At 40.7% G+C, this 16,551-nt stretch overlaps 1 protein-coding gene across 1 annotated transcript in view; it reads right to left on the bottom strand.

Annotated features, from left to right (window-relative positions):
• NYAP2 (neuronal tyrosine-phosphorylated phosphoinositide-3-kinase adaptor 2) overlaps positions 1 to 16,551 on the bottom strand; it is a 321,945-nt gene that overhangs the window by 116,040 nt on the left and 189,354 nt on the right. The window contains exon 4 of the mRNA XM_070773227.1: positions 6,857 to 7,948. Coding sequence (XP_070629328.1) covers positions 6,857 to 7,948 — 1,092 coding nt within the window. The remainder of the gene's footprint in view (positions 1 to 6,856; positions 7,949 to 16,551) is intronic.

The raw sequence follows: 16,551 nt of genomic DNA, 5'->3' as shown, positions 1-16,551 counted from the left end.
ATTCCTGGGAGCACGTCTCCACAGTCCTGGCCTGAGGACATCATCATAACCCAGAGGAGGGCTCAATTTTCCTTCTGAGCTACTGGAAGGAGTCTTGCTAAGGTAGAAACCAGTTTGAGGCCACAGTGTGGGACTCTGAGCAGGAGGGCAATCAATAAACAGCAGGAAAAGAACCTGACAATGATTGTAAAGTTTAGATTAAGAAGTTTAGCAGAACCTATAGGCTCTGATCTTGCCATACCTTCTGGAATTCTCCTTGATATATCCTCAGATATCTCTTCAGCTGTTCTGCATGCATGCTCAGTCGCTTCAGCTGGGTCCAACTCTTTGCAACCCCATGGACTGTAGCCCACCAGGCTCCTCTGTCCATGGGATTCTCCAGGCAAGAATACAGACTGGGTTGCTATGCCCTCCTCCAGGGGCTTCTTCCTGATCCAGGGATTGAACCCACTTCCCTTATGTTTCCTCTATTGGCCAGTGGGTTCTTTACCACTCCTAAATGCCTTTGGAGGATTTGTATGTTCCAGAGGTTCCAGGTTTTACCCTTTAACACTGGCCAGGTAGCTTCTAGTCACCATGCAAATGGAAGTTCTACTCATAGTCAGCATGCTGGGCAGTGGGCAGTAACAGGCTGAAGGCTCATTCCCCACAGTAAATGCAAGATTCAGGCTCCTGGGTTCTCTTCCCCACCCTTCCCCTCAGCTTCTCTGTCCAACCCACTTTTTGTCAGTCTCTACTTTCACAGGAATTAACAGGAGGGAAAAATAAAGTCCTTAGCTAGTGTGCTTGCCAGATTTTACTAGGAAACAATATTTCCAATGGGCTAAACAAAAGTGTAAGTTAACATTAGTTTCATGTTTCCCAGGACAGCTGAGTTCTCAGAAAGTGGACATCCCTGACCATCTCAGACATGAATCTGAGAACTTCATCCAAGACTAAGCAAATGGATTCATGTGGCCTTTGAAAGTGAAGGTCACAAAGTCCCTACACTGCAGGTCAAGCACTTAAGTTCGATGAGAGGCTCCACAGACAAGTTTGGATATCTGGTTTCTTGGTCCAAAACTGATTAATGATATGATAATACAATGAGGAAAAGCACAAAAGGAAAAGAGGGAAGAAGGGGAGGGGAGGAGAGGCCAGATCCATCAATAAAACCACCTGCAAGCCAGAGCAGGCAGGAAAACCACAAGAGACAGAAGAATTTAAGTGAATTTAAATAGTAGAGCTATAGAGGACTAGTGAGCTCTACAACCTCAAATAGTCCCGCTGGAGGAGACCTCAGTATCACAGTTAATCTATCAGTACTGTCACTGCTACTACAAATGACGGGACAATGATGGCCACCCCTGCGTGAGGCCTCCCTTGCTCAGGCCATCTTGCTGGACACGTGTCAAGTGTTAGCACACAGTACACACACAGTGCTGATCACAACAGTGACCCTGAATCATAAACACCCTGACATTCATATACCCTTCCTTTTTCTTTAAAATGGGGTACTATTCACATACAACCTTCCAAAATCATTGTTTTTCTAATTTAAAATTATGTTTTAATTAAATAAGTAAGAGTCAATTGGATCAGCTGCTTTGCCTGCAATGCCTAATATTTTAGGAATCACTTGACCTCAATCTACTTAAACAATGAAAAAGGCATGTGTATGGGAGGTGGAGGGCATGGGGTTATTTTGCTTGTTTGATGGTGTGGGGTTGTTGTTGTTTAAGAAAGTGAGTGGAAAGGCAAAAGTTATATCTGATTTCCAACTGTGTGTCATCAGACCCAAAGGACATATGTATATCTATAATTGTAAATATGTAACATAACATCCAAAAGTCTTAAAAGGAAGTCTTATTAAAGGGGTGGGAAAATAAATAAATAAATATATATATATATATATGAATTGATTGATATTGGATTGATTACCTGGTTCGACTCCTGGCTCGGGAAGATCCACTGGAGAAGGGTAGGCTACCCACTCCAATATTCTTGGGCTTCCCTTATGGCTCAGCTGGTAAAGAATCCACTTGCAATGCTGGAGACCTGGGTGCGATCCTTGGGTTGGGAAGATCGCCTGGAGAAGGGAAAGGCTACCCACTCCAGTATTCTGGCCTGAATTCCATGGACTGTACAGTCCATAGGGTCACAAAGGGTCAGACATGACTGAGTGACTTTCGCTTTCATAGGCTTCCCCGGTGGTGGTAGTGGTAAAGAACCCGCTTGCGAATGCAGGAGACACGAGAGACGTGGGTTCAATGCCTGTGTCAGGAAGATTCCCTGGAGGAGGGCATGGCAACCCAGTCCAGTATTCTTGCCTAGAGAATCCTATGGACAGAGGAGCCTGGTGGGCTAAGGTCTGTAAGGTCACAAAGAGTTGAACACGACTGAAGCAACTTAGCACTCATGCAACAGTACCGGAAGAATGAGCTTGCATCTTTCTTTTTCTTTGATCTTTCGTTGACCCTACTGTGTTTCAGTGTTTCTTCTCTGGTTTTCTGTGTACCTTGTATGTGCTTCATTGCTTGGCACTTATATTTGTTTATGTGACCACTTGACTTGCTGTGTGCATTTTTTGTGTATGCTTCTTGGTGCCTCAGTATTTTTAATTTATTGCTTCTCTTTGCTGTTTCATGCTTCTATTTTTTTCTTTAAAGTTTCTCTTTCCACTTTTCCACTTTTAACTTTTCTATTGCATTTTGTCCCTCAAGTATACCATAAATTTAATTATATCCTTCATTATGCCTCATACATTTTCATAGGAACATACATTCATGCACTTATATTAAATATAGGCTGAACTTTATTTTTAAAGGATTTATTTGAGGGGATAAAAGAGTTTTCTTTTTTTCTTACTTGATTCTGGCTAATAGTTTCTATGATTCAGGGCTTTTGATTTATTAAAACAAAATAGCCTATTCATGACCTAAGTGTTCTAGATTCCAAAGGATATATAGAAAAAGAATGTGTAAAAGGAAGATAAAAATGATAAGTAGAAAATTCACCACAAAGCATATTTGTATTGGGTTGACCAAAAGTTTATTCAAATTTTTTGGCCAATGCAATACTTCACCTACTTCTCATATAGACAAAGAAATGTGGAATAATAAAATACAAGTTAATCACTTCTAACATGTTTGCTATCTTTTTTATCAGTATACAGGTGACATATAGTGGCTCAGATGGTAAAGAATCCATCTGCAATGTGGGAGACCTGAGTTAAATCCCTGGGTTGGGAAGATCTCCTGGAGAAGGGCATGAAAATCCACTCCAGTATTCTTGCCTGGAGAATGCCCATAGACAGAGGAGCCTGGCAGTCTGCAGTCCCTGGGGTCACAAAGAGTTGGACACAACAGAGCGACTAAGCATATAGCACTACACAAATTTTAAAAATACTAATAAGAACCAGTTTACATAAACTTATCATTACTATGCTCATGCATAGTTAAATAACAAAATAATGCCAGATCAACTAGGAAAAGCATACTTCTGAGTTTAAAAAAAATGCTTCCTAAAAAAACGTGCTTCAATTAATGTGAAGGCTGTATTTAGAAAACTGTGAAGCAAAATGAAATTGATTCATAGTCTAACACTACTGTATTATTTTAACTCTTTCCTATTTCCCAATCCCCATCAATTATTATAAGCCTCTAAGATATGAAATTATTAAATTAGGTGTATCTTTTAGAGATTATTAAAAATAAGAGTTGAAGGGATACATTTTATCTGACATAGCTTTTTAAAGCCAAAAGATTATATTTGCTTTGAATTGAATATCAGAATATTAGCAAAATGAACATTTCTAGTGAAGGCAATGGCACCCCACTCCAGTACTCTTGCCTGGAAAATCCCATGGATGGAGGAGCCTGGTGGGCTGCAGTCCATGGGGTCGCAAAGAGTCGGACACGACTAAGCGACTTCACTTTCACTTTTCACTTTCATGCACTGGAGAAGGCAATGGCAACCCACTCCAGTGTTCTTGCCTGGAGAATCCCAGGGACGGGGGAGCCTGGTGGGCTGCCGTCTCTGGGGTCGCACAGAGTCAGACACGACTAAAGCAACTTAGCAGCAGCAGCAGCAGCAGTGAAACTTAGTGGGGTATGGAGCACAGAGATACAAGTCTTACTTTTATTTCTGAAATGCAAAAAAAAAAAAAAAAGAATGTGACTCAGGGGTCATGAATGGTATACCACTTCATATCATTTATCCTGTCCCCGTGTTATGGGCAAGTGTTTACAAATCCTATCTGTCAAGAGGGAAGCGGATAGTTGTATCACTGAGGGCAGCAGTAACTGTAGGTAAACTCTCAGCTATCAACACTTTTGGATCTCTATTTTGAATTACAGGATGATTCTGAGAGCCCCTGTGATTGTGTTCAAATCAGACAGTGTTTTTCTATTTTCTTCCTGAGTCAAAAAAAGAAAAAAATGGCATTGGATTACTCATTAGAAATTCTGTGTGCATTTTTCCTCCCTTCCATATGATAAAGTAAAACATTGGAATTGATATAACTCAGGGCATGACCTTTCTCTGAAGAGCTGATGCACAGTTAATAACATATGGAAAGGAATTTAATCCTCAGATCTCTAAAGAGCTATAAAGAGCCTAGATCACTTTTCCATGTACAAGCTTGGTTTTAGATGCACACAAAGCTCGTTTTGGAGTTGAATAGGAAAGTCTGTGACATATAGCACATAGTCTGATTCTAACAGATGGATTTTTCTTGAAATAACTTCATTAGTTAATCACTTTTTTTACATATACTTTTTCTAGCTAATTGGTATAACTGCCAGCTGGAGCTGTTAAGAAACGTCCAAAGAAATTGGTAGGTAGGGGGAACACCGGCTAATTTCACCAATTCTAGGATTAAACTTCTACTAATTTCATACTAACCAGTATGTACTTTGAGAGTAAAATCTTCTCCATAATTTTTTCCACCTTTTTCCAAAAAGCTTACTAGATCTATGTTTAAACCAACTCAATTATCCGGAGTTGAAGACATGACAAAAAGACAAGACGCCAGAAGATGAGCCTCACAGGTCAGCAGGTGTCCAGAATGTTACTGGGAAGAGCAGAGAAATAGCTCCAGAAAGAATGAAGAGGCTGGGCCAAAGCGGAAACAACGCTCAATTGTGAATGTGTCTGGTAGTAAGAAGTTAATGTTTCCATAAGTCTTTCTGATTAAAGAGGAAAAAGATAAGTTGCTTATAACCACTAATGAATATTAATTATCTATGGAATTTCATCACCATCTTCATCAGACATGCTAAAGAGTTCTTTTCCTTTAAAGAATTTCTAAGTGTAACTGCATGAATGCCTGTGTGCTCAGTCACTCAGTCCTGACCCCAGGAACTGTAGCCTGCCAGACTCCTCTATCCAAGGAATCTTCCAGGTGAGAACAGTGGAGCGGGTTGCCATTTCCTACTCCAGGGGATCTTCCCGATCCAGAGATCGAAACTATGTCTCTTGCGTCTTGTCTCCTGCGTTGGCTGGTGGATTCTTTAGGAATCCTATGGCATCATTTGAGATGTAAATGATTACGTTTCAGCTTAGGTGCCATAAGACATTTTTAAATAAAGGAAAACAGTGTAATTTGATGAAATGAACATTGAGAAAACTGGGATCTGTTTTGACTTTACAAAATCTTTACGTAGTGATTTGGATCTCACAAAAGGGTTAGTCATTCAGATAGAGACAATCCCTAGTCTTTGAAATTCAGTGGTAAATATCATGTTCCCCACCCATTTATCATTAACAATCTTTCTGTAATTTATGTGTTGATAGATCTAGGAAAAGTACCATAGGAATAAGATGCTAATTACCAAGGGCTTTAAAAGGGAAACAGCAAGCCTAGTCTAGTTTAGCAGGAAGGTAAGGATGTAGCAACATGGAGTATGCGGAGAGAATAATTTGTTGTTTTTTAAAAAAGTAATAATTCTATTCAAATTGCTCTCTTTCCAGTAAAGGCTTTCTAATACAGATTTGCTCAAGCAGTTTTTAATATAAGGTAATTTTAACACTTACCAATTCCATGTTTGAATGTATAATTTCCTGCCAAATCAAGACGTACCTAAAAATTTTTATACTAATATGTTTTCTTTGTTAGACTTCCAGGGGTCACTTAAATTGAGATCTTACCCTTCATTTTAAATTTAAAACCGATTCCTCTTTTTAATATGTTACATTGTGCAGACCGTCACTTTCAGTTCTTTCAGAACACACTAGTTCCTTTTTTGTTTTGGCAGCTTAAAAAAAAATGACACAAATTTACTACTTCGAAATTCTAGAAGACAGAAGTTTGAAACGTGTTTCACATGACTTAATTTAAGCCTGTAGGCTGGGCTCCCATTCTTTCTGAAGGTCTAGGAGAGAATGGGTTCCCTGGACTCTTCGATGTTCTAGAAGTTTCCTGACTTCTTGGCTCACAACCCCCTCCCCCATCCTCAAAACCCGCATGTTCATCTCTCTGACTCAGACGGCCTGCCTTTGTCTTTCACTTATAAGGACCTGTAAGAAGGCAATATTTCCTTTGGTATGCTGAAAATAAAATCACGCATCTGGAGCTTTCAACTAAAAGGACCAAAGCTCACTTTGTTGCTGTGTCACTAAGTCCTGTCCTCTGCGACCCCCTGGACTGTAGCCCATCAGGCTTTCCCAGGCATGAATACTAGAGTGGGTTGCCATTTCCTTCTCCAGGGGATCTTCCCGACCGAGGGATCGAACCCGAGTCTCCTGCATTTGCAGTCGGATTCTTTACCACTGAACCACTTGGGAAGCCCCGCCAAGCCCACATACCACGTGCCTTATCTGTACATCAAGGGCTTCCTTGCACTCAAGTCACAAAGGACAGCGTCTGTGCACTTACTCTCTGCAGGTTCTTTAGAGCGGCGGCCGCTGGACGACTTCCTCAGCAGGCTGCGCCCCGAGGTAAAGAGGCTGGTTAACTCTTCCAAAGGACTCGTGGGGGTTCTGGACCGGGAGCCGCTCGGAGCCGAGCCGTAGGTATTGACCGCGGCGTTGACCATCTTGCTCCCGTCTGACACCGGTCTGGGGGTGGAGTGAGGCACTGATGGCGAGCTCCTGGAGAGGCTGCCCGAATGCACGGCGTCGTAGGGCGGGGGCCTTTTGAGGCTGAGCGGGGTCAGGGACCTGCCCATGCTGACAGGCGATGGGGAAGCGGAGTGACTTTTGGGGTAGCCGTGCGGCGACTGCGTTCGGTACAGAGTGGAGGGCGGGGGAGGGGACGAGGAGAGCACGGAGGCGGTGGGAACCGGCCCCAGGGCTCCAGCCTGGTCTTTCTCCAGTTTTGCGTGGCTGGAGGCATGCGATGGCAAGGAGGATGGAGAGGCCCCGGCCTGCTGTTTCATATAAGACACGTTTTCCAACACAGGAAGCTTGGTGACCTCCAGCGGGGTGAGCGGAGACTCATCTGAGTTGGGGGAGCACTGCACCGGGGCTGGGGGGAACACCAGCAGCGGGGGTCTATGAGACAGCAGGTTGGGAAAGGGCGGGGGGATGTCACAGAGCAAACCCTTTGGAGTACATGGCACTGAGGACTTGGCCAAGTCCAGGTCAGGCACCGTGGGAGTAGCACACTGCGAAGAACAGCTGTGATGGTCGAGGTCACATTTTGAGTCTTGGCCTAGATCGTCAAAAATGGGGTATTTCATTTCTTCGTAGACGGCCTCACTCTGGTCCTCATCGTCCTTCCGGAAGTCTCTGAGAATGTTCCCCACCATCTCAATGTACACAGGCTCCTCTTCCTCGGGGTCCCCTGCGGGGCTGCTGACTTGGCAGAGGGAGGAGTCCCGCGGGAGTGAGGTCCTCCTGGGTCCGTGCTTTTTGATATATGTTTCATCAAAAGATGTGCTGAGCTGAGTGTTCGGGTTCCGTTTTGGTTTGGGAGGAGGAATCTTCTTTGAATATTCATCACTGTGGGGTCTTGGCTTGGTTGACACTAAAAGAAGAAGAAGAAAAAAGTAAAACAGATGAGTACGATAGTAAAACTTTCAGATATGACTTGCAGGTGGCTTTCCTACTCTAATGAGAAGGAAATGGCAACCCACTCCAGTATTCTTGCCTGGAGAATCCCATGGATGGAGGAGCCTGGCGGGCTACAGTCCATGTGGTCACAAAGAGTCAGACACCACTGAGCCACTAACACTTTACTACTCTAAACTTATGAGGGAAGGGATAACCTGAATCATTTCTAGATGGAGGCATAGACTAAAACTCCAACAGAAATCAAACATTTCAATATTTAGAAAAACATGATGTGAAAACCGTAGTAATATTTATCTTCAAATTAATATTAATAATCCAACACTGATAAATGCATTTAGGCCAGAACTCTTCACCACTGTCTTAGAATTTCTAAATAGAAACTTTTAGATGACACAAATTGGATAAAAACAATCACATATTTGATAAAAATCAACCTCCACCAATTAAGCAACAAAGAAACTTAAGGGAAAAAAAAAAAAAACAAACAGTTTCTGTTAGAACAAATGGTTATAATAACACCATGGGGACTGTGCCCTTTTAATGATATGGCTATTACACATGATCACATCTTGTTTTCATTTGGGATAAAAATGTTCCAGCCTGCTAGATTTAATCTCTGTCTTGGTTCAGACAAATAACTTTTATACAGATGGGGCTGATACATCAGGGGAAATTGATGTGAACATCTTATGAGGCTAGACAAGTTAATCTCCAAATCTCCAGGTAGTGTTGATTATGGTATATTCTGTTTTTGTTCAGAAGGTCTCTCATGATATCCCAAATGCTGTCTTGGAATGAATTTATTGCCCTGACACATCAGAAGCCCCTAGAGAGTTTTACAAGAGAATAATCCAGAGAATGATGTGTAAGCTTCAAGAATAACTTCTGGAAACTCACAATAGATGTGCATACAAGTATATTCCACAGCCTGCTGGAAGTCCTCCTTGGAATAGAGCATAAACTTCTGACTCCATCCAGGAGGGCCAAACAGGCAACGTGTCTGTGACTGCAAACAATTGTTTAGCATGCAGGGAAGGTCCTGGAGTCTTGTTATTATCTCATTATTGCATTGTGCTGATACATAATTATAATGATTATCATTTTTATCCAGTGTGGCAGAATGTAGTTCGTTGTGGTAAGTGATAGCATACAATGTAAGTTGACAGTGTAGTTTATGGGTATAAACCTATGAGAAAAGAGCAGACTTCTCTACAATTTGCAGCTTGAAGGGAGAGGAGGTCTCAAGGCACAAAGCAGGAAATACCCCAAATTTCCTTAGTTTTGGTTTTCAATTAGTATAACCTGTGATACAGAAAGTCTTCTAAAACTTACTACAGGAGAACCAAGTGCTTAAAGTTTATTTAGGTGGCTTCCCTAAACATCAGTCATACCTTCTGAGAAAGAGAACCCATCACATACTCTAGCACTGGCTATATTGCTCACTTCTTTTCTAGGTCATTCCTGCTTTCAAATCTTCTGCTCCATTGTTCCCATGATGATTTTTTTCACTCACTACAATCAAACAGCTTGTTGAAGGGAAGTTTCTTAATATTACGTAGACTTTTCCTTTAACTTGCAGTAGGAAAAAACTAGATGCCGTTTCCAGGGGGGGGTGATACAGCAGTAGAGCCTTTTCATGTCAAATAAGAAAAATCTAGGGACATAATGGGATGACAACGACCCAGAAGATTCTTTAGGCAGGACCCAAAGTCACTAATAGTTCCTTTCTGTATCTCCTACTGGTAATACATTTTTATTGGTTTTGAAATCTACCATGCATGCTCACTTTATATGGTTTAAATAAATCATCAAATTATATACAAAAATCTGGGCCCGAATAAAGTAAAACCATAAATTAATGAATAAGATTGACTTTGAATTGGAAGGGACTTTGAAAGAGCCAAGACTTAAAAGTCCACCCAGACTATTCTTCTGTAGCTTGTTTCTTGCCATCTTCCACCTCAGCTTGTCATCCTAGACTGCATAACTCACCCTCTAGGAATACTTGCCACTGAGTATTGAGTTATAGGGATTGAATGGCATGGGAAGTGGCAAGTCATTCTGTAAATTGAGGGTTAATCTAAAGTTAGGAATGAATGTGTGTCCATGAGATGGATAACTTCATAATTTAAGAATTATCATACTTAGAATAAGACTTTCATTATTCTGATTCCTAAATTATAACTCACTGCTGGTTTTTTTTTTCTTTTTTGACCTTCCTCTAAATTATAATACCAACATAGACTTGAGTAGTTGTGTGGAGAGAATTAACAGGACAAGCAGAACACAAGCATCTACTGAGCCCAAACCTAGGTAGAAACACTGCATTGAGGGAAGACTGCAGCCCAGGATTCCCAGGAACATAGAGGTCAGGGTAGAGCTGAAAGTGACATGATATTCAGGGAAGTAGAAGCATCAGCCTCTTCCCTGGAACCAGCATCCCTCTTCCCACATAGATTAGAATGTGGCCTTTGGAACAGGCAAGACCAACGCTTGGGTTGCACTCAAAATATAAGCAAATGACACTAGTTTTGTTTGCCAAAATAAACAGAAAAAAAATGAAATAAAATAAAGACCCACCATGTCTATGAAATAATGGAAGAAAGAAAAAGATTCTATTCTATAAAACAACATAGTTAGAATTAAGATAACTGTTCATTATGAGGGCTTCCCAGGTGGCTCAGTGATAAATGATCCACATACCAGTGCAGGAAATGTGGGTTTGATTCCTGGGTCAAAAGATGACCTGGAGAAGACAATGGCAACTCACTCCAGTATTCTTGCCTGGGAAATCCCATGGACAGAGGAGCCTGGAGGACTGCACTTCATGGGGTCACAAGAGAGTCAGACATGACTTAGCGACTAAAAAAGTTCATTACGAAGGAATTTAGATAATTTATTTGTACTGTGAGGACAACTTTAATACCAAACCAAGTACAGATATTATCTGACAAGGGGAATTACATATGTGACTCTTGTGATGAATCTAAGGTAATCAAAATTGACAGTTGCTATGGACTGAACTGTGTCCCTGGCAAATTATTTTCTTGAAGTCCTAACGTCCAATGTGATGTTACTGGAGGGAGATCCTTTGAGTGATAATTAGGTCATGAAGTCATGAGGGCTGGGTACTACTGATGGAAGAGATTAGTGACCTTATAAGAAGCATCACCAGAAAGCATTTTCATTGTCTCATTCTCTTCACCATGTGAGGACATAGTGAAAAGATTGCCATCTGCTAGGCAGGAAAAGTATTCTCAGCAGAAACTATGTTAATACCTTGATCTTGGACTTCTGCCCTCAAGAACTATGAGAAAATAAATATCTGCTGTTTAAGCCACCTAGTCTGTGGAATTTTGTTATGTCAGCTTGAGATGACTTAGAACACAGAATACTGATTAAAACTAGATCTGATAGACAGAGTGCCTGATGAACTATGGATGGAGGTTCGTGACATTGTACAGAAGACAGGAAACAAGACCATCCCAAGAAAAAGAAATGCAAAAAAGCAAAATGGCTGTCTGGGGAGGCCTTACAAATAGCTGTGAAGAGAAGGGAAGCGAAAATCAAAGGAGAAAAGGAAAGATACACATTTGAATGCAGAGTTCCAAAGAATAGCAAGGAGAGATAAGAAAGCCTTCCTCAGTGATCAATGCAAAGAAATAGAGGGAAAAAATAGAATGGAAAAGACTAGAGACCTCTTCAAGAAAATTAGAGATACCAAGGGAACATTTCATGCAAAGATGGGCTTGATAAAGGACAGAAATGGTAGCGACCTAACAGAAGCAGAAGATATTAAGAGAGGTGGCAAGAATACACAAAAGAACTGTACAAAAAAGATCTTCATGACCCAGATAGTCACAATGGTATGATCATTCTCCTAGAGCCAGACATCCTGGAATGTGAAGTCAAGTGGGCCTTAGGAAGCATCACTATGAACAAAGCTAGTGGAAGTAATGGAATTCAGGTTGAGCTATTTCAAATCCTAAAAGATAATGCTGTGAAAATGTTGCACTCAATGCACAAGCAAATTTGGAAAACTCTGCAGTGGCCACAGGACTGGAAAAGGTCAGTTTTCATTCCAATCCCAAAGAAAGACAATGCCAAAGAATGCTCAAACTACCACACAGTTGCACTCATCTCACACACTAGTAAAGTGATGCTTAAAATTCTCCAAGCCAGGCTTCAGCAATACGTGAACCATGAACTTCCTGATGTTCAAGCTGGTTTTAGAAAAGGCAGAGGAACCAGGATCAAATTGCCAACATCTGCTGGATCATCGAAAAAGCAAGAGAGTTCCAGAAAACCATCTATTTCTGCTTTATTGACTATGCCAAAGCCTCTGACTGTGTGGATCACAATAAACTGTGGAAAATTCTGAAAGAGATGGGAATACCAGACCACCTGACCTGTCTCTGGAGAAAGCTGTATGCAGGTCAGGAAGCAACAGTTAGAACTGGACATGGAACAACAGACTGGTTCCAAATAGGAAAAGGAGTACATCAAGGCTGTATACTGTCACCCTTCTTATTTAACTTGTATGCAGAGTACATCATGAGACACGCTGGGCTGGAAGAAGCACAAACTAGAATCAAGATTGCCGGGAGAAATATCAATAACCTCAGATATGCAGATGACACCACCCTTATGGCAAAAAGTGAAGAAGAACTAAAAAGCCTCTTGATGAAAGTGAAAAAGGAGAGTGAAAAAGTTGGCTTACAGCTCAACATTCAGAAAACTAAAGTCGTGGCATCTGGTCCCATCACTTCATGGGAAATAGATGGGGAAACAGTGGAAACAGTGTCAGACTTAATTTTTCTAGGCTCCAAAATCACTGCAGATGGTGATTGAAGCCATGAAATTAAAAGACTCTTACTCCTTGGAAGGAAGGTTATGACCAACCTAGACAGCATATTCAAAAGCAGAGGCATTACTTTGTCAACAAAGGTCCATCTAGTCAAGGCTATGGTTTTTCCAGTGGTCATGTATGGATGTGAGAGTTGGACTATAAAGAAAGCTGAGTGCTGAATAATTGATGCTTTTGAACTGTGGTGTTGGAGAAGACTCTTGAGAGTCCCTTGGACTGCAAGGAGATCCAACCAGTCTGTCCTAAAGGAGATCAGTCCTGGGTATTCATTGGAAGGACTGATGTTAAAGCTGAAACTCCAATACTTTGGCCACCTGATGCGAAGAGCCGACTCATTTGAAAAGACCCTGATGCTAGGAAAGATTGAGGGCAGGAGGAGAAGGAGACGACCGAGGATGAGATGGTTGGATGGCATCACAGATTCAATGGACATGGATTTGGGTGGACTCCCCGTGTTGGTGATGGACAGGGAGGCCTGACGTGCTGCAGTTCATGGGGTCGCAAAGAGTCGTAGACGACTGAGCAACTGAATTGATTGATTGAATGAAACACCCTATAATGTTAACACTCAAGCACCCACTCTTTCATCTTCTGGCGTTGTAATACTTTAACAAGCTTTGTTACTTTAAGAATTAATATAGCTCTTTCCCAGTCTTTTGGGCTTCCCTCATAGCTCAGTTGGTATTATTTACCAATCTGCCTGCAATCCAGGAGACCCAGGCTCAATACCTGGGTCAGGAAGATCCCCTGGAGAAGGATATGGCTACCCACTCCAGTATTCTTGCCTGGAGAATTCTTTTGGATGTAATTTGTACCTTCCCTTCCCTGATACTCCTCAACCACTGAAGCCACATTAGAGAGCATATTAATGCTGAATACAGAGATGTTGATCTAAGGTACCCACCCAGGAGCATCCTTCCCTGCCCACTGCTTGTTATTCTGGTTCTTCTCTATCTGATAATCTAACCTCTGATTTATGCCAAGGCACATGTCATGCTATTTAATGAAACCCACTTTCTAGATATTCTTTGATTTCTGTTGTTGCTTCCTGTGGCATATAGACTCTCTGCTCCTCCACTGGGTTGGGTGTGTCCTCCTGCCCATCATCGAAAGCAGTTCTCCAGCCATCCTTGTCCAGAGAATCCTTCATTATTTGGACAAGCTTCTTCCCTCCCCCTTTCCATGTATAGTGAAAAGAGCCTAAGGCAAGCAGATTCATATAATTCAAACCCACTTTATTTCCTGCTCCTCTTCCTTTGTTTGATTCAAATCAAGATGAGAGTATTGAGGATTATTTAGTGAGTAAAGCAATAAGTAAATTACAGCCAATCAGGATGAACAAACAGATTCATTGCTTCAATATCAGGAGAATTTTATTCCAGGCAATGTCTGGTTCCCATTACACATCCCCCTTGCAACCTCATGGTTCTCTCTGAAAAGTCAGAAGAGGGAATGATTTCATCTCTAATGAACTGATTTTTCTCTGCATTTGCAACTTATCATCTGGTTTCACCTTATTCCAAGTACTGAGTAAATAATTCATTGAGCAATGAAATTTTGTTTCAGCTGTCATATATGCTTTGTTTGTTTGCTTACCAAAAGAAGGAAAAGACTGAAATTTTTAGCAACATTGTCCCATGATTCATTCTAGTCTAACATCACTCTAGAGAACTAAAAATTAACTAAAAATTCATGTTTTAAAAATTATTTCTTTAGAAGATGTTTAAAAATAGTTTTGTTCTATATACATAGATGATGAAATTCTACTAATAAATGATAATAAAATTTGCATTGCAGATTTCAACATTTAACCTAATTCCACCATAATAAAAAGGTGACTTTTACTGCACTTGAATGAACTGTAAATTATTTCTAATAAGACCAAAGATAGAAGCAGTGATCCCTGTTCAGCTCCAGAACACAACTTTATGCTTAAAATAGTATAATGACAGTAGCATTGAATAAGCAGAAAGTGACATTTTTGAAGTGAAATATCTGTGCACAAAGATTATGTATGGCTTTCAGTCATGCCCAAATGATCTGTCTTTCACAGTTAATTTTGGAAATTCACCATGTCCCTTGTCAAACTATCCTGAAATATTTTTTCCTTATTAAAGAAGAGTAATGAATAACCACACTTTAGTGTCTATGCATGTTCTTGATGCAAGAAGTGAGAAAAGAGACAACACAGGTGAGTATCTCCTCTGATGAAAAGTCCCTTTGATCACAGATTCCCAGAATTTGAAAGAGTCTTAGAGATTATCCAACCCAAACTTCATATACTACTGATGAAGAAATATAAATTCCTTATCAACTACTTAAAAAAATATCAAAGTGAATTCAATCTTTTATACCTTTTAAAACGAAGGAAAGGAAAAAGAGAAAAAACTCTAAAATTCCTTATTTTGTATATGGCAAAAAGTATCACTTAGAAAGGTTGTCCTCATGCATGCTATAATGGCACTATTGGGTGGTTTCATTAAAGAGGTATATTTAAATAGCTCTGGTTACAGAATTATATTTAAATAGGTCATTCAAACTGGGAAACGAGTGTCCAGTGAACAGAAGTTATGGCCAAATGACAAGATACTGAACTGGCTGATTCTAGAAGGTGAGAGACACATTTCCCACTTTCTGTAGAATTCTGCTCACAATAACTCTCTTTTCACAACTCAGAATTTCAGGAGTTTTAAGAATATTTTTATGTTCACAGTCACAACCCCCATAATAGAATCCACAAAATTGTTCTTTTTGTATTTTGTTTCATTTTTTTTAAATGAAGGTGTTTATAAAGGGATGGGAGTTACAAATACTCTTGGTTTGTTTACAGTAGGACCACAAAAGTGTGAAAATATACAAAAAGGATCAGATTTAGAATTGTAGTGTTTGTGCTATTTGTACCATCCTAGATCTGCCAACAATGAAAACACAAGACTCAGATCAAAGTTTGGATTGAAACAGTGTAAGACATGGAATTGGCTCACCACTATGGTCTTAAAGTTGAGTGGGACTGAGAGTCTTGGCTTAAATTAGATACAGGGCATTTCTTGTGAACAAGGAAAGATGACTCGGAGGGAAGATTTAAGAGCTCTTAATTTTTCAGAGAGAAAAATTACAGAACCCAAACTGGGGAGCAGAACTGGGCTCTAATCAATAAATTCTTCTGGAGACATCACTTTGCTGAAAAAGGTCCATCTAGTCAAAGCTATGGTTTTTCCAGTAGTCATGTATGGATGTGAGAGTTGGACCATAAAGAAGGCTGAGTGGCAAAGAATTGATGCTTTCAAATTGTGGAGTTGGAGAAGACTCTTGAGAATCCCCTGGACTGCAAGGATATCAAACCAGTCAATTCTAAAGGAAATCAACCCTGAATATTCATTGGAAGGACTGATACTGAAGCTGAAGCTCGAATACTTTCGCCACTTGATGTGAAGAGCCCACTCGTTGGAAATGATCCTGATGCTCGGAGAGATTGAAGGCAAAAGGAGAAGAAGGACAGCAAAGGATGAGAGCATCACTGATTCTATGGACATGAATTTGAGCAAACTCTGAGAGATAGTGGAGGAGAGAGGAGCCTGGCATGCTGCAGTCCACGGAGTCAAAGAGTAAGATATAACTTAGTGACTGAATAACACCAAGAATAGGAAGAACTGTACATATGTACACAACTGGATTCCCAAATTGCTATA

This window comes from Bos indicus, chromosome 2, assembly GCF_029378745.1.
Source record: "Bos indicus isolate NIAB-ARS_2022 breed Sahiwal x Tharparkar chromosome 2, NIAB-ARS_B.indTharparkar_mat_pri_1.0, whole genome shotgun sequence".
Taxonomy (NCBI): Eukaryota; Metazoa; Chordata; class Mammalia; order Artiodactyla; family Bovidae; genus Bos; species Bos indicus.
This window is presented reverse-complemented; position numbering and strand designations above follow the sequence as displayed.